Source organism: Xenopus laevis, chromosome 7S, assembly GCF_017654675.1.
Source record: "Xenopus laevis strain J_2021 chromosome 7S, Xenopus_laevis_v10.1, whole genome shotgun sequence".
NCBI classification, from domain to species: domain Eukaryota; kingdom Metazoa; phylum Chordata; class Amphibia; order Anura; family Pipidae; genus Xenopus; species Xenopus laevis.
This window is the reverse complement of record NC_054384.1, coordinates 65,552,959-65,574,098: the sequence shown is the minus strand read 5'-3', so window position 1 is coordinate 65,574,098 and position 21,140 is coordinate 65,552,959. Positions and strand designations below refer to the sequence as shown.

At 42.6% G+C, this 21,140-nt stretch overlaps 1 protein-coding gene across 1 annotated transcript; it reads right to left on the bottom strand.

The window, feature by feature from the left end:
* Positions 1–10,824: 10,824 nt before the first annotated feature.
* LOC121396080 (neuromodulin-like) lies at positions 10,825–15,167 on the bottom strand. The gene is made up of 10 exons (XM_041570681.1): positions 15,149–15,167; positions 14,456–14,497; positions 13,711–13,780; positions 13,560–13,599; positions 13,347–13,434; positions 13,198–13,251; positions 12,900–12,959; positions 12,518–12,588; positions 11,594–12,134; positions 10,825–11,061 (listed from the first exon to the last, which is right to left on the bottom strand). The coding sequence occupies exons 2-10, from the start codon at positions 14,486–14,488 to the stop codon at positions 10,996–10,998; spliced, it is 1,023 nt and encodes a 340-aa protein (XP_041426615.1). The 5' UTR covers positions 14,489–14,497; positions 15,149–15,167; the 3' UTR covers positions 10,825–10,995.
* Positions 15,168–21,140: the final 5,973 nt, after the last annotated feature.

Genomic DNA, 21,140 nt, shown 5'->3' with positions numbered 1-21,140 from the left:
CTGATGCGTTTGAAAAAAACATGTTTTCCCATGACAGTATCCATTTAATACAGCGGGGGAACACCTATGCAGCCATAGATTCATGGAATCTCTCTGTACAGGCTATGAGCAATCTTAGGGTCTTTTCCTCCTGAATTGTGCTTAGTAAGGAGGAATATCTATGCTGCCATAGGTTTATGCGATCTCTCTGTAGATTCTATGAGCAAACTAGCAAACGTAGTGGATTGTTCCTGCTGAATTGGGCTTAGTACAGGGGAATTCCTATGCTGCCATTGCTGAAGCATTGTTGCTGGCGTGGTGTTCTCTTCTTCCGGCGAAAGGGATACGCTGCTATATTTTGGAGCAGTCCGGGCATAGTGTTCCAGCCTGGCGGCTGCATCTGGGCTTTCTCTCTGGGTCTTGTTGCCACCCATAGTGTGAAGTGGTGTCGGGTATGCCATACTTATAGGATTTGAGCTTCTAGCCAGTTGCCACCGGGGTATTCAGGATAGTTGTCACGGAGCTCCAGAACACACATCTGCTCAGCGCCCCGTGCAGACCACACACACGAGTAGTTTCTTTTTAGTTTTATTATGCAAGTAATAAGGATATGTTTTCTCAGCCTGGTGTAAAGCTGCCAGGGTAGTAGGGGAGGGATGCTGTTGCACATGAGAGCTAAGATTGTCAGCTTGTAAAACTGTATAATGATGGAGCAGGCACTCATGGAACAATCTTTAAGACAGACATATAAAAAGAATGTACCTTTGAGTTCTGAATAAACTACGTTCTTTTTACACATCTGTCGAAGATTGTTCCATGAGTGCCTGCTCCATCATAATACCGTTTTCATCTGCTCCCCTAGCTGAAGGTTCAGGGTGGTGCACCTGGACCTCCTCTATTTCTTGGTGAGTTAATACTTTTGATACCTCATTTTGTGTTATTATTTGCAGAGCGGCTGGGAGGATTATCTGCAAAGCAGCTGGATAATATTTGGAGCAGCTGGATTATCTTCAGAGCAGTTTTGAGGATTATCTACTGAGCGGTAGGGAGGATTATCTTCAGAGCAGTTTTGAGGATTATCTACTGAGCGGTAGGGAGGATTGTATTCAGAGCTGCTGTAAAGATTATATTCAGAAGGATTTAGAGTTTTCTCTGCAGAGCGTCTGGAAGATTTCTCTGCAGAGTTCCTGGGAGGAGCAGCTGGAACATCTTCAGATAGGCTCGATAATCTTTAGAGCGGCTGGATTATCTTCAGAGTGTCTTGGAAGATTACCTTCAGAGCGTCCGGAGTATCTTCAGAGCGGCTGGGAGGATTATCTGCAGAAAGAGCGCCACTCCCAACATGCTGTTGTGACTGTAGAGGTAGGAAAGTGCGTCACTGTGTGTCTACATCTAATTACATTTTAAATATGCCATGTAACAGGCCCATTGCTACTTCGGGCCTGTTATTCACTGCTTATGCTTTAAATTAGAAGATTGTCTTTATTAGATCACAACCAATCTTAAAGGAGAAGGAAAACTAGTGACCCATATATATCCATATATCTATCTATCTATCTATCTATCTATCTATCTATCTATCTATCTATCTATCTATCTATCTATCTATTGGGACTTAATCCCTTAGCCACAACGCCCCATAATACTGTATTGTAATAAGTAAACACATTTTAAAATATCAATACAAGGCCATATTTATTTACCATAATGCCATGTCGTACTGGTTAAAAACAAATTAAAAACAAGCAGCGCTGCATGTAGGAAGAGGGATCCCTCTATGAGATATGCTGTCACCCCACATTCCTTAGATAATGTTCCTGCTGAATTATGCTTAGTACAGGGGAATACCTATGCTGCCATCATTTTATGGGATCTCTCTATACAAGATTTAATCAAACATTAGTGCTTTTCCCGCTGAACTGTGCTTAGTACAGAGGAATTCCTATGCTTCCAAAGTTTTATGGGATCTCTCTGTGCAGGCTATGAGCAAAAATAGGGGACTGTTCCTGCTGATTGTACTTAGTTCAAGGGAATACCTTGCTTCCATAGTTGAATGGGATCTCTGTACAGTATATTAGCTAATTTAGGGGATTGTTCCTGGTGAATTGTGCTTAGTACAGGGGAATACATATGCTACCATCGTTTTTTGGGATCTCTCTGTAGAGTTTATGAGCAAACTTAGGGACTGCTCCTGCTGAATTGTGCTTAGTACAGCGGAATACATATGCTGCAATCGTTTTATGCAGTCTCTCTGTAGAGGGCAGTGATCGGAGTTCCCTCTGACCCATGACTTTCAAACCATGATCTTTGACCCGTGAACATTGACCACCATCATTGTGGTTGCTGATCTTAGCCTTGGGGGCTCTTGCAACCATCTGCTTTGTCAGAATTCCCTCATTTGACCCAATACCTTTGACCCATGACCTATGACCACCATAATGGTTGTCACTTGTCTGCCTTGGTGGCTCTTGCAGCCACCTGCTTTGACAGACTTCCCTCTGACCCATGACCTTTGACTCATGCCACTTTAAACATGACCATTGACCGTTATGAGGTACGCTTATCTGCCCTGTGGGCTCTTGCAGCCATCTGCTTTGGCAGAGTGCTATCTGACCCATGGCCTTTGACCCATGACCTTTGATCACCACAATGGTTTTCACTTGTCTGCCTTGGTGGCTCTTGCCACCGCCTGCTTAGTCAGAGACCCATGACCTTTGACGCATGACCTTTGAGCACCATCATTAGGTTCGCTTATCTGCCTTGGGGACTGTTGCAGTCATGTTCTTTGGTGGAGTGCCCTTTCACCCATGTCATTAAACCAATTATCTTTAAACCATGAACTTTGACCAACATTTGCTCTTGTGGGGTCCCCTTTGCCCCATGGTCCCTTAACTCTGCTCACTTCAATTCCCCTAACTTTTTAATCAAAAGCTCAACTATCTAACCCAAGCATCTTCCTTTATGGATATTTCAGCCTTCTGCTTTGATGGAGTACCTTTTAACCCATGCCCTTTGACCCATGCCATTTACCTATGACCTTGAACCCAAGCCCTTTGACCGCCATAATGAGGTTCACTAATTCATGTGCTAGGTTACCCTGCATGACCCCTTACTCTGATCTTACTCACTTCACCCTCTCTTCCTGGTTAACCTAACCCTCAAATTTTGCACATGACCTTTGACTCATGACCATTGACCGTCATCATGAGGTATACTCATCTGCCATGTGGGCTCTTGCAGCCATCTGCTTTGGCAGAGTGCTATCTGACCCATGACCTTTGATCACCACAATAGTTGTCACGTGTCTGCCTTGGTGGCTCTTGCAGCCATCTGCTTTGTCAGAGTGCCCTATGACCCATGCCATTTTACACATGACCTTTGACCCATGACAGTTGACTGTTATCATGAGGTATGCTCATCTGCCCTGTGGGCTCTTGCAGCATCTGCTTTGGCGGAGTGCCTGCTGACCCATTACCTTTGACCCATACAATTTGACCACCACAATGGTTATCACTTGTCTGCCTTTGTGGCTGTTGCCACCATCTGCTTTGAGGGAGTTGCCTCTGATCCATGCAATTTGGTCTCCATCATGGGGTTTGCTTATTCCTCTGCTAGGCCATCCAGTCAGACCCCTAGCTGTGCCCTTATTCTAACGGAGGTATTTTTTTCGTAAACACCAATTTATATTCTTTGTATTTTATGCATGACCTTTAACCCATGCTCTTTATTGCAACAGGTGATACCAGCCTGCCTTCACCCTGCTAGTAAGCACCAAGTTAAAATCTGAGTATGGAAGTCAAACAAAAATGTAACAATATCCCTCCAGTTTCTTCGTGTGATCAGCACAACATAATTTGCAGCTGTACCTTTACTTGGACGGCCTTCAATGCCATTAGACCTTCGACTTTTGACACATGACCTTCATGACAGCCATCATGGGGTTTTCTTATCAGCTGTGGGGGCTCTTGCAGCCATCTGCTTTGGTGGAGTGCCCTCTGACCTATGACCTTTGACCCATGACCATTGACCGTCATCATGAGGTACGCTCACCTGCCATGTGGGTTCTTGCAGCCATCTGCTTTGTCAGAGTCCCTTTTGACCCATGACCTTTGACCCATGACCATTGACCATCATCATGAGGCACACTCATCTGCCATGTGGGTTCTTGCAGCCTTCTGCTTTGGCGGAGTTGCTTACGTTTCTTCAAGGGCACTCTTGCAGCCATCTGCTTTGGCGGAGTACACTCTTTTGACCCATGCCATTTGACCTTTGACCATTGACTGCCATAATGGTTGTCATTTGTCTGCCTTGGTGTGGCTCTTGCAGCCTTCTGCTTTGTCAGAGTCCCCTCTGACCCATGACCTTGCCGCCATCTGCTTTGAGGGAGTTACCCCTGATTCATGACCTTTGAACCATGACCTTTGACCACCATCATAGGGTTCGATATGTGCAGCCATATGCTTTGGTGGATTGCCCTCTGACCCAAACATTTGACCAATGCCATTTGACCCATGACCTTTGTCCCATGCCATTTGACACATGATCTTTGACCCATGAACATTGACTATCATCACGGTGGTCGGCTGCCATTGTTTTATGGGAACTCTCTATACAGGTGATGAGTAAACTTAGGCACTGTTCCTGCTGAATTGTGCTTAGTACAGGGGAATTCCTATGCTGCCATATTTTTTTGAGATCTCTCTGACAGGCTATGAGCAAAGTTTGGGAATGTTCCTGCTGAATTGTGCTTATTACAGGGGATTGCCTATGCTGCCATAGTTATGGGAACTCTGTTCAGGCTGTGAGCAACTTATGGACTGTTCCTGCTGAATTGTGCTTCCCTATTTTTTGAGATCTCTCTGTACAGTCTAAAAGCAAACTTAGGCATTCCTGAGCTGCCTGTTTTCCTTGTTGTCCAGTTTGGATGCCAGGGTTGGGTTTTGGCTTTGTAGAGTGTGCACTTGTACCCCCAGGGGGTTGCACATGTCCTCTAATCTTTAGATCCTTCTCTCCGCTCCAGTTGTCCTCTGTGTCAGTGTCTGGAGGTCATCTTGTAGGAGGGAGAGGTCGGTCTTAACCACCTCCTATTTTTACAGATAGGGCTGCCCAGCAATTGTTTATTGCGGTGAATAGCAGCCTGGTCTTAAAGCATTGTGCCACCTAGATTCAGTGCATAAAGCTTAGTTCAAAGGAATACCTATACTTTTTAAAAATGACTGCCTTTTTCTCTAATAATAAAACAATGTCTTGTACTTGATGGTAACTAAGTTAAAGTTTATATGTTTTTAGCAGAATAATAGTTCAAAGGAATACCTATACTTTTTAAAAATGACTGCCCTTTTCTCTAATAATAAAACAATGTCTTGTACTTGATGGTAACTAAGTTAAAGTTTATATATTTTTAGCAGAATTAAGAGATGGAGATCAAAATCCCTTCTACGGCTGGACAAGATTATACAGAAAATAGAATTTATGCAAATCTCTCTCAAAATGTTTTCCCTGCTGGTAATAAAAAGTTCCTTAAGTTACCTGCATTTTGGGAAAAAAGTGCAGAGTATGTTTTCCGACTGGCGATTTACTTTATTGTCGGTGGCAGAACAACCCGGATGCACCCAAAGAAGGAGAGAGCAATGGAGGGGAGGAGAATGCGACGAAGGGTGGGTAAAGAAAGCAATGTAGGGAAGGGTGACGAGGGAGGGGAGAGCAAAGGGCTAGGGGAAGGTAGAAGACCTTTTTAATGGTAGCTCCCAGCGCCCCCTTTCATTGAGTCGTAGGACCTGCCTCTTCTGCCTGCTCCTAGTTCTGGCCCTGGCCAGTGGAAAAACATTTCAGGGATATGTTTCACCCATGGTAGCACAAATTTAAACGTGGGCATCATATCATCCAGTGTGCCATTTGTCTTTAAAGGCATTCACAAGTTATTGCAGTGTAATTACCAACTTCTGCTCCTAGATGGCAGTGTAGAGTTGTGTTGGATCTATGTTACCTGTATATATAGTGTTTGGCCACTAGAGGGAGTGAGAGTAGTGAAACACATAGAAAGGGGTGGAGTTTAGAAGAGAATTGGAGACAAGCCACAGGCTTCATCCTGTGATGCACATCTACTGAAGAAGCCACCTTGCAGGAGAACCACAACCAGGACCCAAGTGAGTAGGAAGTGTGAGGCTCAGTTAGCATAGGTTTAGTTTTCTTATAGTGCACTGTAGCAGTGTTATGAGTCAGGTCAGGACAGTGAGCCAGAGGTTTTTGTGTGGGCTAAAGGGTTATGGGCTCATATTGGTGGTTGTGTGTATTTTGCAAATAAAAGTCTATGATTCTGTGGGGTGAACCTACAGTTAGTGGGAGTTTTGGACTTGGAACCTAAAGTATGTTGGTTTCTAAAGTGACCTTCAATTTGATATTTTCTCCTTCATTTTTTTAGTCTATATCTTGTTACAGAAATGGAATTGTACAAAAATTATGGCAGATTTGAAAAGTTTATGTTGTCAAAAAAAACCCATAATATAGGTTTTTTAATGGATTTTTTTACATTTGTCTTTATCAGGAATATGCAAATAAGAAGCAGAAGAAAAGAGAAGGATATAGCAGAAGGGATAGAAGAGAGATCAGAAGACAGAGGAAGACGTTTGCCTGGGACACTCTCATGGTAAGTATTATGGCTTTGGTCGGTACAGAACATGTTTGTATTTAGTCCAGCATTGCTGTGGGAGATATTGGGGGGTTGATATTGTGGGTTATTTTTTGCATAGAGCCCATTTTTTAGGTTTTTAGTGTGATGTGGTTGGTGTAAAATTCTACAGAAGGTTTTTTTCATGTTGTATATTTTGTGGCAGTTCTAGGACCACTTGCTTAATTTGTTTTACAGGTATGGGATCTGTTATCTGGAAACCTGTAATCCAGAAAGCTCTGAATGTCAAGAAGGCTTTCTCCCATAGACTCCATTTTATTCAAATTATCCAAAATTTTAAAAACAGTTTTCTTTTTTTCTCTGTAATAATTAAACAGTACCTTGTACTTGATCCAAACTAAGTGATAATGAATCCTTATTTGAAGCAAAATCAGCCTATTGGGTTTATTTATTGTTTAAATGAATTTCTAGTAGACTAAAGGTATGAGGATTCAAATTACGGAAAGGTTTGTTACCAGAAAACCCTGAGCATTCTGGATAACAGGTCCCATACCTGTACTGAAGATTTCTACCAGTTGGGGAGCTAGGATTGCCTGGATGCTAATTTGGATAAATAGGATAATGATTTTTTGTTCTTTAAGAAAGGAATTTGGAAGTTGGCCCAATTAAGCAATTACTTTTGAGACCTCATTTTGTGTGATTTGCAGAGGGTTGGGCAGGGCCGGATTTCTTCCCCGGCCGCCCCTAGGCCGCGCGGTCCGACCAGGCGGCCGCGCGGTCCTAGCGCCCGCCTTCCCAGCGCGCCGGCGAAAAAACGCCCCTATTTTTTGCCACCCTAGGCCCGGGCCTATGCGGCCTTGCGCAAATCCGGGCCTGGCGTTGGGAGTATAATCTTTGGAGCGGCTGGGAGTATTATCTTCGGAGCGACTGGGAGGAGTATCTTCAGATCGTCTGGGTGGATTATCTTCAGAGTGCCTGGATTATTTTTGGAGCCCTTTGAGGATTATCTTCAGAGCACCTTGGAGGATTATCTTCAGAGCATCTGGGAGGATTATCTTCAGAGCAGATGGATTATCTTCAGAGCGGCTTTGAGGATTATCTTCAGAGTGGCTTGATTATCTTCCGAGAGGTTGGATTATCTTCAGGTCGGATGGGAGGATTACCGTCAGAACGGCTGGGAGGTGTATCTTCAGGCTATTGACACATGTGGATTTTCACAGAGGTTCGCAACGCGGTTTAAAAAAAAAAAAAATGCCTAAGATTGAAACTGCTAGCGTATTTATGCAGAGGTTGGCTTTTTTAAAAACTGCACTGAAACTGCGCCGAACATCCGCACGTGTATCCATAGCCTCAGAGCTGCTGGGAGAATTATATTCGAAACGGCTGTGAGGATTATTTTCAGATTGGATGGGAGGATTATCTCCAGAGCGGTTTTGAGGATTATCTTCAGAGCGGCTGGGAGGATTATATTCAGGTCGGATGGGAGGATTTTCTTCATTGCGATTGAGAGGATTATCTTCATATGGACTAAGTGAATTATCCGCAGTGCAGATGGGAGGATTATCTTCAGAGCAGCTGGGAGGATCATCTTCAGAGCGATTGAGAGGAAACTGAGAGGATTAATTTAAAAGCTTTTGGGAGGATTTTCTTTGTTGTGATTGAGCAGATGATCTTAATATGGATTGAGTGAATTATCCACAGTGCAGATGGGAGGATTATTTCCAGAGCGGTTGTGTGGATTATCTTCATAGCGGCTGGGAGGATTATCTGCAAAGTGTCTAGAAGGATTAATTTAGGAGCGGCTGGGAGGATTATCTTCAGAGTGGCTGTAGAGGTAGGCAATTTTGGTGCTTTTTTTTAAATTGGCACTTCCGAGGGGCCCAGAGCACAACCCAGCCTCTCATTAAAGGGATGGTTCACCTTCAAACAACTAGTTGTTTTCCGATAGATCACCAGAAATAATGACATTTTCCAATGACTTTCTATTTTCTATGTGTCGCAGTTTTTCAAATATTGAAGTGTAAAGTGTCATTTTTTACCTTCTGAAGCAGCCCTGGGGGTCGCCGACTCTGTAAACTGTTCTAAATGGATACATTTAGTTGATACATTTCTTATCTTTGTCCCTGCTGAGCAGAATCTCTGGGTTTCATTACAGGCAGCTGTTAGAATTGATACAATAGTTGCTAATACTTCAGAGATGCTGCTGAGAAATGTATCAACTTAATGTTCCAAAATTGTAACAGTTCAGAGTCTGCACCTGATTTACTGAGCTGCTAGAATCAAACACCAAGAGACAGGAACATTCAACTTTCCATAAATAATGGAAAGTAATTGAAAAAAGTTTTCATTTCCAGGGAATAATCTAAAAACAACTGAATTGAAAAAAGTCTTTGGAAGGTGAACAACCCCTTTACAGAGGGTCCAGTATATCCATTTAGCTGTAAATTTAGTGACATATTCAGGGGCTGTAGCTGAGATTTCCTCAGAATTGTATAATTCACTCATTTTGTTTATCCAGTCTTGGATTATTGGGGGCTGCAGCGATTTCTATCATGTGGGGGATCAGCAGTTTTGCCAAATTGAATAGATGAGGTGCTATAGTAGAGAGGGACAGTGAAACATTTCTGGGACCATATAAAGGAACAAGGATACAGGCTGAGTTATACAGGGAACGATGAGTATATTTTGTGTATTATAATGCATAATGTACCCCTACTGTAAATTATAAGGATTTTAGAATCCATATAAAGGCACACGGCTGCGGTGAGTTATACAGGGAACTATCACTGTATAACTCATGTATTATGTATTATAACAGAGACTGTACACCCTATACTGTCATTCATAAGGATATTAGAAGTCACTTAGGGGTTATTTGACAATTTAAAGGCACAAGGCTGCAGGCTGAGTTATACAGGGAACTACCCCTTATGTATTAAAACAGATTCTGTGCCCTATACTGTAATTGATATGGACATTAGAAGTCACTGAGGGGTTCAATATAAATGCACAAGACTGCAGGTTGAGTTACACTGGGGACTGTTACAAATGTATTATAGGGGATAATAAACCCCCATTGTAAATTATAAGGCTATAGACATCACATATAAATGCACAAGGCTACAGGCTGAGTTATACAGGGAACTCTGAGTATTGTGTATTATAAGGGATATTGTACCCCCACTGTAGATGATAAGGATATTTGTAGTAGGGTCCCTTGCCACAATTGTTTTTAGCTCTTTGTACCCCAGGTCACCAATGTTTTTAATTTTTAGGGCCCCTTTGTCACCAATGTTTTTAACTCTTGGGGCCCCTTTGTCACCAATGTTTTTAACTCATAGGGCACCTTGCCGCCAATGTTTTTACCTCTTAGGGCCCCAGGCGACCAATGTCTTCAACTCTTATGGTCTCAGGCTATAAAAGTTTTTAACTCTTAGGGCCCCTTGCAACCAATTTTTTTTAACTCTTATGGCCCCAGGCCACCAATGTTTTAACTCTTATGACCCCAGGTCACCAATGGGGGGGGGTTCGTGGATCCAGGGGCAGGGTTGGCCCAACTTGCCCCTACCTTCCTTATTACCCCTCAAAGGGCTTCCTCGTCTAGCAAACAATGGAGTGTGTCATTGTGGGGGCAGGAAGAAATATAATACTCCTCCATCGCTTTAGCAGGAATCCCCCACCCCAAAAAGATGTCTCATAACCTGGAGAGAGTGGTAACCAAAAAACAAATCCAGCACAGGCATTCCCCAATATCAAGCACCTTCATATACTAAATGTCTGGTATAGTATAAATAGGCTGGTGGGAAGTGGATGGAATTCCAATATTAAGAGGGCAATGGACTTGAATGGAAATGCTTACATTGTGGCCTATGGAGTAAAGCAATTTTGTAGTTCCTTTCAATCATTTGAGATCAACATGTGTCCCTATGTCTTTCATCCCCATCAATCTACATATTAAGCAAATAACCCTGCAGAGATATTAACCCATTCCCTTCTTCAAATAAACCACTGTATCCGCACCACAACCCAGTTTTACCCTTACGCTGCCATTTTGAGCAGCTCCCAGCAGTATTAATTGCCCCGTCACACAACCGGTCAGTCATCTTTAGAAGAATGAGGCACAGGAGCCCCTTCCCTCAATATTCACCATAGGGATTAAAGAAAAACACAGAGACTTTTATATGGGGAAACCTGTCGGAGAGCACAGGATTTATTAAAATTGACAGCTAATTTATATTTGGGCATCCCTAACGACCAATGATCCAGAGGAAGGCGAAAAACCCTAGAGTACTATGGGAACCAATCTGCACTATAGGTAAAAATTCCTTCCTGACTCCTAGAAACGGCAGTCGGTTTTACACCCTGGATCATTTAGGATTTCTTTGGATTTAGGCCATGGTGTTGGGTCGGCGGCAGCAGCAGCAGCAGCAGGCGGCGAGTCTTTGGGTGGAATGCTGAAAAGATAGAGTGTTGACATTAGAATAAAGACATACTTGTTTCCTTATGATATTAAACGCTATAGGTCTTGCTTTAAGAACGCACTATTTGTTGGGCCTGTGGGGACTGTTTGGGTCTCTCTACACATGGAAGGCCTTGGCTTATTATGAATCTCAGTCTGAGCCTGCGCCATTTAATCTTTTATACGCTTCGATCACCTGGCGCCAGTCCATTATCCAGTAGCAACCCATTTCCAAAGGTGGATATCTAAGCCAGATGTCCAGCAGCCCTATAAGCGTTACCTACCTCCCCTGTTATTGGCCTACTATAGAATCGACACTTTATCTGCAGACTTATCTCTGTCAGCAACCTCTTACAACCTAAAGGCAGCCAAACATTGGTCTATTGGGTGCCCTCAAAGTAATCGGCCTGCGGGCTCAACAGACAGCATTGAAAATGCTCAGAACAGCAGGAAGTAAAGTGGAGCTGCATTGGACAACATGAGGCATCTCTAGATAATGGGTAATGGTCAGTAAATTGATACATTACCCAAACTCTCCGGAGCCTCTTCATGATGGCCTTCCTGAACTGTTTTCGGAGGGTCGGCCTCTCCACCACCAGAGAATCTTTCATGATCCCTTCTTCACCATCAGCTCCCTCCTCTTTCTCCTCCACTGCAGGAGATTGCTCCTCTGTCTTCTCCTCCATTCCAGGAGCTTGATGTTCTTCTGCAGAACCTCCTACTTCCGCTCCCTCTTCTTTCTCCTCCTCTTCAGGGACTTGCTGTTCTTCAGCGGGAGGAGCTGTGTCTTCATTTGTTGGACCATCCACTTCTTCCTTATCTTCAGCACCTTCTCCTTTCTCCTGAGAGGCAAGAGCTTCCTCTTCTGCTGCTCCAGGAGCTTCTTCTTCCTTTTCTTCCTCTGCTGGAGCTTGCTCCTCCATCATCTTCTCCTCCACTGCAGGGTCTTCAGCTGGAGCTCCTTCCGCTTCCTCTTCCCTGTCTTCTGTATCAAGGGCTTCCTCATCTTCTGCTGCAGGGGCTCCATCCTCCTTTTCTTCAGCTGCAGGACTGTGTACTTGTTTCTTACTAGGTTTAAAGGGAAGAAAATGAAAAAAATGGGTCATTGTTGTAATTTGTTTCCAAAGTATTGCAACTACAATTCTGATCACTGGATGACTAAAATAGCCAGATAGCCTTGTACCTAAGAAATATCATTATACCTGCTACACACCTGTCCCTACTGTAACACATTGGGCAGTTACTGAGCTGAGTAAGTTCCATGCTAGACTTCACCCAGTGATACATGCTGAGATACATGCTATGGTTGTAGGGACCTAAAAAAGTTTAACAAGTTTCTGTGCTATCAGTATGGCCAAAAGCACCCGGAGGTACGAGAAAACATCTATTTTTTTTTGAATATGTTATGTGCCAGTAAGTGTAATTGAAAGTGTTAATTGCAAAATACATACCGAGCAGCTTTCTTTAGCTTCAGCTCCCTCAAGAACTCATGGTGAAGGTGGGTCAGATGTTGGTTGATAGTCTGTGAGCGCAGGGGAGGCACAAGGATAGGAGCAAAGGGGAAAGAAAGGAGACAATTAGGATTATGCCTGTATATGTGCTGCTAATAGTACCTTTATATGCTGAGGGCAGTGAGGGTGTGGGATTCCCTGCCGGCAGCTGATGTTGTGATATTGTAATTATGAGCATCAGCCTTTTCTCATCATAGGGAGAAAAAACCCCAAATAACCCCTTGTGCCGTTGTCCCGATTGCAATAGACCAATCAAAGTTCATTATCTAGCGGTTAAACACCCAAGAAAAGCATCAGGGACAGTGATCCCAGGTGAACTTACATTCTCCAGCCGCAAATACTCAAGCTGCTTCCTCCGGTTTCGCACTCGAGTTGGATGATCCTGTGGAAGAAGAGAGTCAATGTTAAGCGCTTCTTTGTACCAATGCCATTATTGTGGCCATGTGAACGCTTGTGATGAAACCATTTTTGTTTCTGGTGAAAATGGCACTTGGATGGGAGACTTTAGATGCCCCCAGGGGAGCAGGAGATACAATGAATAATAATGTTCTAGATTATTATAGAGACACACAGTGAATATTAACCTCTCCTATAATAATAATTATACTAGTGACACTTACAGGAGGCAGCTTGGCAGATTTCCTGAGGGCGGCATATTCCCTCTTGATCACTTCCTGTAACATAAAGAAAGAAGCAGCGTGAGATAAGAGCTGGCAATCTAATATCATTTGTTCCCTATTCATCTAAACATCTATTCTGCATTACATACCAGCGAGTGGAGCATTTTCCAGTAATGCATAACGTTCTCTTTGGCCCTCATCCTCGGGTCCACATCGCATGTTAGAAGGAAGTGCTTTCTGAAAAAGAAAGATATCACTGAATGTTAATAAAACATTTTCCAGCCGTATTGCCCTTGCAGTTACCCCTGGGGCAATAGCAAATGATTCCCAACATGTAACAAGTCCATTTATGTTTTACTTACAGGATGATGTTCTCGCCGAATTCGACCCGATAGTGATGTTCTGCGGGAAAAACACAATTCAGTTAAATACTGAGCTAAAGGGGGAAAGGAATTCACAAATAATAAAACAATGGCACAACCTTAGGAACTGATAAATAATAGAGGATTTTACCATAATAAGAAGCGAGGGCCTCAAAATCCGTATATTCCGCCCTGAAGTCCTTCAGGACGGAGTACAGCGTCTGTAAGTAAAAAGAAAAAGCATTAGGGACAGAATACTAAGTGGCTCTGGCTCTGAGGAGAATAGAGACAGAAAGGGGTTTGGGTTTTTATGGGGCAAACATGCCAGGAATAAGGGCATTTTATTCTGAAAATTTAATAAACGTAGTGATTGGAGGCAGCTCCAACACATATCTAGATCTAGATCTATATCTATATAGTGAACAAACAAGCCGCACTCCAAGGACTTCATTTTGAAAAATAAAGGTGAAGTTTTATTTCAACGTTTTGGCTCCTTAACTGGGGCCGTCTTCAGTAGAGTCTCCTGAAGACGGCCCCACTTAAGGAGCCGCAACGTTGAGAATAAAACTTCACCTTTATTTTTCAAAATGAAGTCCTTGGAGTGTGGCTTGTTTGTTCACTGCATACTAATGTGTTGACCAGCACCCAGGCAGCTGTGGATTAAGAGTGCAATATATATATATATATATATATATATATATATATATATATGTGTGTGTGTGTGTGTGTGTGTGTATGTGTATGTATATGTGTATGTGTGTGGATAGATAGATAGATAGATAGATAGATAGATAGATAGAAGCAGACAGACAGCTGCTTAAGGAGAGCTTATATAGAAGAGTGAAAGGGAAACACCAGTTCAGATGAGAGAGGATTGTTTTACACTGAGGCATTACCAGAAGAGATGGATTTCTCTGCTTCTTGTCCATCGTGGAAACCTAGAGGGACAAATAGACATAATCAGCCAAAATGAAATCAAGAGTTGTTCCCCTTTTAATGAACTCTTCGTATGATGCAGAGAATGATATTCTAATACAATTTGCACTTGGTTTGCCTTTTTTATTATTTGTGGGTTTTGAGTTATTGAGCTTTTTCTTCAGCAGCTCTCCAGTTTGCAATTAAAGCTATCTGGTTGCTAGGGTCCAAATTACTCTAGCAACCATGTGCTGATTTGAAGAAAAGTAGCAATAACAATAAATGTGTAGCCTTACAGACCATTTGTTTTTTGATGGGGTCAATGACCCCCATTTGAAAGCTGGAAAGCGTCCGAAAAGTATCAAACATTTAATGAAGACCAGTGGAAAAGTTGCTTAGAAGTAGCCATCCTAAAATATACTAAAATATACATTAAAGGTGAACCACCCATTTAATTATTTCCTTATCTATATTCTCCCATTTGTATGAAACATTGTTCCAGTCAATGATTAAAGCCCATTATTAATGCTGTTGATGGATTGGCTTCTTATAAATACAATATACAGTAACCGTATGGGCTCATATGCACAAAGCCACGTGGGACCCCCCAAGTGAATTTATGACACTCTCTGACGTGAAATCATGTGCTGAATCAGTTGAATTTGCAAGATTACCTCTTAAAGAAGATTCTCCGATGGGGAAAAAAATTAGGGGGCGGCACAAGGCCGGGCCACCCCAAGGGGGGGGGTCTCCCTAAGGAACCCCTGGCTCTCTTACACTGTTCAGATATAGATGTAATTATATGAACAATGGAGAAGCCAAAAAAAAACTCCCAGGTGTTAATGGGCAGGTGTGAATCACCGAAGTTGCGGTCCAAAAATGCAGGAAAGGCACTGTAGCAATCTGTATAGAAAAGAGAATATAAAGGCAAGTTAAGGAATTTAATAATTTAATATTTCCTATTTAATACAGAGGAAAGCAGAAATGTATTTCCCCTAAAGTTTGAGCTTTGTATCAGTTCCAGCAGGTACTGAGCCTCGGTCTCTAGAATGCTGGAAGTTTTCTCACACAGTCAATTAGCAGACAGCCCTAAATAACTGCCAAAGTCTGTGTCTCCCAACCAGCACTAACATTAAAGGCTTCTCCCAAGCACATTTTAGGGGAAAAATCTCCAAATTCACTAAAATCAGGGAGAGGAGCAACATCTGCTTGGGGGCGTGACCCAACCTTTTCCCCTCTTGTTTTTACTATAGTAAAGGTTATTTGGCAAAATATCTCTGAGGGAATATACACTTAACCAACCAACGGACTAAACCAACTGTCAAACCCTAGGCGTAAAGTCTCCTCTCTTCTATGGGACCTGCTGTATGTCCCCCACTCATCACCCCCAACTGTCCCCATGGCACGTGCCTCTGCTTCCCACCCCTAGTTCCTTATGGTGTGCTACAGGGTCCCCAAAAGTTTCCTTCTGTAGATAATGTGAATATTTGCTGGCAGCCCTGCATAATGCCAAATCCACAAAAAGTCTGTGTCTCCCAACCAGCACTAAGATTAAAGGCATCTCCCAAGCACATTTTAGGGGAAAAATATCCAAATTCACTAAAATCAGGGAGAGGCACACCACCTGCTAGTCTGTGGGGGACATTGCCCAAATTCCCTCCTCTTTTTCCACTAAAATAAAGGTTTTTTGGCAAAAAAATCTCCCAGAGGGAAAGTACTCTTACCTCTCACCACAGGGCCAACCAACGGACTGAACCAACTGTCACACTCCCATGTGGAAGTCACCTCTGTCCCCTGCTCTTAAAGGGGAAGTGTCCCCTGTTGATGAGTGAGGTTTATATGACATTTATTTCTAATTAGATGTGCAGCACATACACAGACTATTAAGTACACAGAGCATTGCTTTGTATGTGTGGCCTATTGAGTCAGTGCAGTTACTGCGCTGCCATATCTGTTGGATCCATTCATTCATCAGCCATGGTTCCAACTGGTAGAACCGGGGGGTCCTTGGCTTGTAGTGGGTCCCTTCTTTAGCCTAAATAGTGGGTAGAGATGGTGGATCCTATTGTTCTTGGTATTTATTGCTTATTGAGCATTTTGTGATTATTTGGAATATGTTCAGCCAATCTTGCGCAGGGATTGAGGTTAAAGTCTGTTTCCCAAGACTTAGTATAGTCCGGTAAGTTGGGGTGTTTGTGTTCCAGCATGACGTTAGAGAGAGTCCGTGTCGGTGTATTTATAGAGCTATATGTTTCAAAGCTGGTTAGTGGTCTACACACAGTATTTCCTATTGATATAGATGTCATGTAATGTTTCAGCTGTCTGTACCTCCCCAACTCACCGCTTTTCTTTGGAAACATGGGAAATGGTCTTTTTCCATGCCTAGAAGGTGCCTCGATTGAAGATTCTGGAGCCCAAAAGCAGTTTTGTATCCCTTATGTTCAATCCCAAGTAGTCAGTGTTGTTTCTTATTGGGGTCAGTGGTGATGGATATGGAGCCAGTGAACAGTTTTTGTTTAGCTGGTGCCATATACTTAAAGGGGTTGTTTACCTTCCAAATTTTCAGTTCAATTGTTTTCAGATTGTGCCCCAGAAATAAACTTTTTTCAATTACTTTCCACATTATATGAAGAGCATATGTCAGATTAAAAGCCATCTACATGTTCTACTCTTCAGCTACCACCTAGCATCTGCAGTGGTCTCTGCAAATATTGGGGTCCTTGCAACACATTTGGGAAGGGAGTGTGGCTTTGGGATAGCAGCTATAGTAGGTAGAGATGGTGCCATCGTTTTATGGGATCTCTCTGTACAGGCTATGAGCAAACATAGGGGCTGTTCCTGCTGAATTTTGCCAAGTACACTGGAATACCTTTAATAATTGAATAATCAGCCAGTTTCTTAGGTGGCTATCAGTCTGTCTCTGTTTCATTAGGATGAGGGCCTTTGCAGTATCAACTGGAAGGAACCATTTTCTGTACAGGCTAGCAGACAGGGAGGAATCATTGTGACTGTGATTGAAGTGTCCGGGATATCTGTATCAGTAATTCCCTTGTAGTTGTCTAAGTCTAGGTGAGGAGAGAAAGTAGGATTGCCAAAGACTGGGATATGGAGAGCGGGTGCGTTAATCCACTTCCCAGTTTTAGAAAGGGTGTCCAGTATTTTTAAGTAGTTAAGGGGCAGCCCAACATGTCAGTCTGAGTAGTTTTCGGAATGCCTGCATTTTCATATGTGGTATAATGGAGCATCCTGAGGAGGAGGATAATTTTCATACATTTGTCTTTATCAGAGCACTTTCTTAATTGTGGTACAGGTATGGGATCTGTTATCTGGAAACCTGATATCCAGAAACCTCTGAATGACCGGAAGGCTGTTTCCCATAGACAAACAAGGGAAAATACTCACCAGTAATTTTTTAAAACATTAAGCGGGGGGGGGGGGAGGTGCAATGAGGTGACCACAAAATTCACATAGACACATAGAAGAAATCCTCTGCACTTAACCCATTATCAATCTATTAAGGACATTGAAACATTATGTGCCTTAAGCTACTAAAAATGCCTTACCCTTTAAACAAAACAGGGGTTGTTTTTTTTATTCATTAATCATTCAATTGCTTCATTATACAATTTACAAAGGGACTAAAGTAAAACTCTTATATGGACATTCATTAAGAATCATAGTTGCGCTGGCGTCCGCTTTGCCACGCTTCGCTGCACTTCGCCAGGCGTATTTTCGCCAGCGCTCCGCAAATTCACTAAAATCCGAAGTTGCGCTCAGGGGTAGCGTAAGGTTGCGCTTGCGTTCATTCGCCAAGCAAAGCGAAGTTACGCTAGCGATGGTTAATTGGCATACGGCGCCAAATTGAAGTTACAATGGAGGTATATGTAGCAGAACTACACTGGGAAACCTTCAAAACAGCAAATAAAATTTTTATTTTGCCCTACACATGTGCCCACTGTATAGTTAAGTTGCCATGAGTTAGGAAATGTAGGGGGGAAGGAGGGGAGGCCCAAAAAAAATTTCCATCGTTTTCAGCCTATCGCCCATAATAAAGAAAAAAAAACGCCAGGGTTTTTTGGGACTTAGAAAATTTTTTAACTTTTTTTGAAGCAATCCCTATCTACTCTATTGCGCTTCGCCTGGTCTGAGGTGGTGAAGGAAGTCTAGCGTAAAAGGTAGCGTTCAGAACAATGCGCGTGTTAGTGAATTTGCGTAGTTACATCCATTGGCGCAAATTCGCCAGGCGTAAGGGTGCGAATTAACACTAGCGAAGTTACGTCCGTTAGTGAATCTGCGAAGTAACGAAAATGCCCAACGCTGGCGAATTCACGCTAGCGTTCGGTGCTTAGTGAATTTGCCCCTTAAACTGCAGGCTGAGTGATACAGGGAACTCAGAGGATCACTCATGTATTATGAGAGAGAATGTACCCCCTACTGTAAATGATAAGGATATTAGATGTCCCTGAGGGGTTATTGGACTATATAAAGGCACAAGGCTGCAGGCTGAGTTATACAAGTTTTTCTGAATATTTCTCATGTTTTATATACAGGTATCCGGAAACCCAATATCCAGAAAGCTCCAAATTACGGAATGGCTGTCTCCCATAGACTCCATTTTATCCAAATAATCCAAATTTTAAAAAATGATTTCCTTTTTCTCTCTAATAATAAAACCGTAGCTTGTACTTGATCCCAACTAAGATATAATTAATCCTTATTGGAAGCAAAACCAGCCTATTGGGTTTATTTCATGTTTAAATGAGTTTCTAGTAAACCCGAGCATTCTGGATAACAGGTCCCATACCTGTACTATCCCTGCTGTAAATTGTAGTGATATTAAAACTCACTGAGGGGTTCTGTGACCATATAAAGAGGGAGTCCTCAACCTTTTTTACCCACAAGCCACATTCAAATGTAGAAGAATCAGCGAGCAACAAAAACATAAAAATTGTTCCAGGGGTGCAAAACAAGGGCTGTGGGTGGCTATTTGGTAGCCTTTATGTGCACTGTCAGCCCACAGAAGCTTCTATTTGGCAGTACACCTAGTTTTTATGCAACTTAAACTTGCTTCCAAGCTAAGATTTCAAAAATTCGTACCTGCATTGAGAACACTGGGAGCAACATCCAAGGGATTGGTGAGCCACATTTTGCTCACGAGCCACTGGTTGGGGACCACTGATATAAAGGCACAGGGCTACAGACTGAGCTGTACAGGAAACCCTGAGTGTCGCTCATGTATTATTAGGGATAATGTACCCCCTACTTTATATAAGAATAGCAGATGTCACTCAGGGGTTCTGTGACCATATAAAGGTACAAAGCTGCAGGAAGCTGCTGAAATTATAAGGATTTTAGAAATCTCTTAGGGGTTCTGTTACCATTTCAAGGCACAAGGTTGCAGAATGAGTTAGTCAGGTGACTATCACTCATGTACTATTAAGGATACTGTACCCCCTACTGTAAATTGTAAGGATGTTAGAAGACATTGAGGCATTATGAGACCATATAAAGGCAGAAGGCTGCATGCTGTGTTATACAGGAGAATAGAACTAATGTATTATAACGGATACTGTACCCCCTAGTTTGTAACGTTATTGAGGGTTTTCTTTTCTTTTTTTTTTTTTTTGTATAATGATTTTTATTGTTTCCAAAAAGGAGATGGGGGGGTGGGATACAGAAGGGAAAAAGGAGGGGGAGTGGAGAAAGTGAGCAGGGGGGAAACAACAAATGAACGAAAAGCATCACGACTCAGGCATCGTTTTTAAACAAAGCATTACACAAAGGCAATACAGCAAGAATTACAGTCCCTCAAGGTTATACGGGTAGAAGGATATAGCATGTTAACAATGTGTAGTAATGCTCAGAGTACAGATTGAAGAAACCCCTAATAACGATCTGTGTTATGTGAGTTTTGGAGTTCAGAAGTTGTCTATATTCCGCAGAGTCCCTGTATAAATACCACCTCAGCCATGTAGCCCTAAGCTTAAGAGTGTTGTTTTCTGTGAATGTTAGATAATTCCTCAATTTTGCTAATTCGTTAACCTTCCCTATCCCATTCTTTACATGGTGGGGGTTAATAGTGGATTTCCAGAGTCTAGGGATTGAGGATTTTGGCTGAGTTAAGAAGATGATACTCCAGAGTAGTATCGGGGATCCCCTCCGTATTTTCTGTGTCCCAAAATAGAAGTATGCGGGCTGGTGATAAGGATAGATCTCTTCCTAGCACCTGGGAACAGGCTTTCAGAACTACCTGCCAGTAGTTTGTGAGAGCTGGGCAGTCCCAGAATATGTGTAGTAACGTGCCTATATCTGCTTTACACCTCCAGCAGGGGTTACTCGTGGTTGGATAAATCTTATGTAATTTTTCTGGGGTGTAATACCATCTACTTAAGATTTTATAATTTAACTCCTGGATCTTGCAACATCTAGAGCTGTAAATTAGACTGGGAATCCATTTCTGGATGAGTTCTTCTGAGACGTCCAGTCCTAGGTCCCACTCCCATGCCTGGACAAAAGGCAGCTGCTTTCTCTCACACTCACTTGATAGCATATCATATATTGAAGAGATTCTATGTTTAGGGGGGTTTCTCTAGTGCATAGAGTCTCAAAGGGCGTAAGGGGTTGTCCTAATTTGTTAGCGCCACCTAGATACCCAATCTCTCTCTT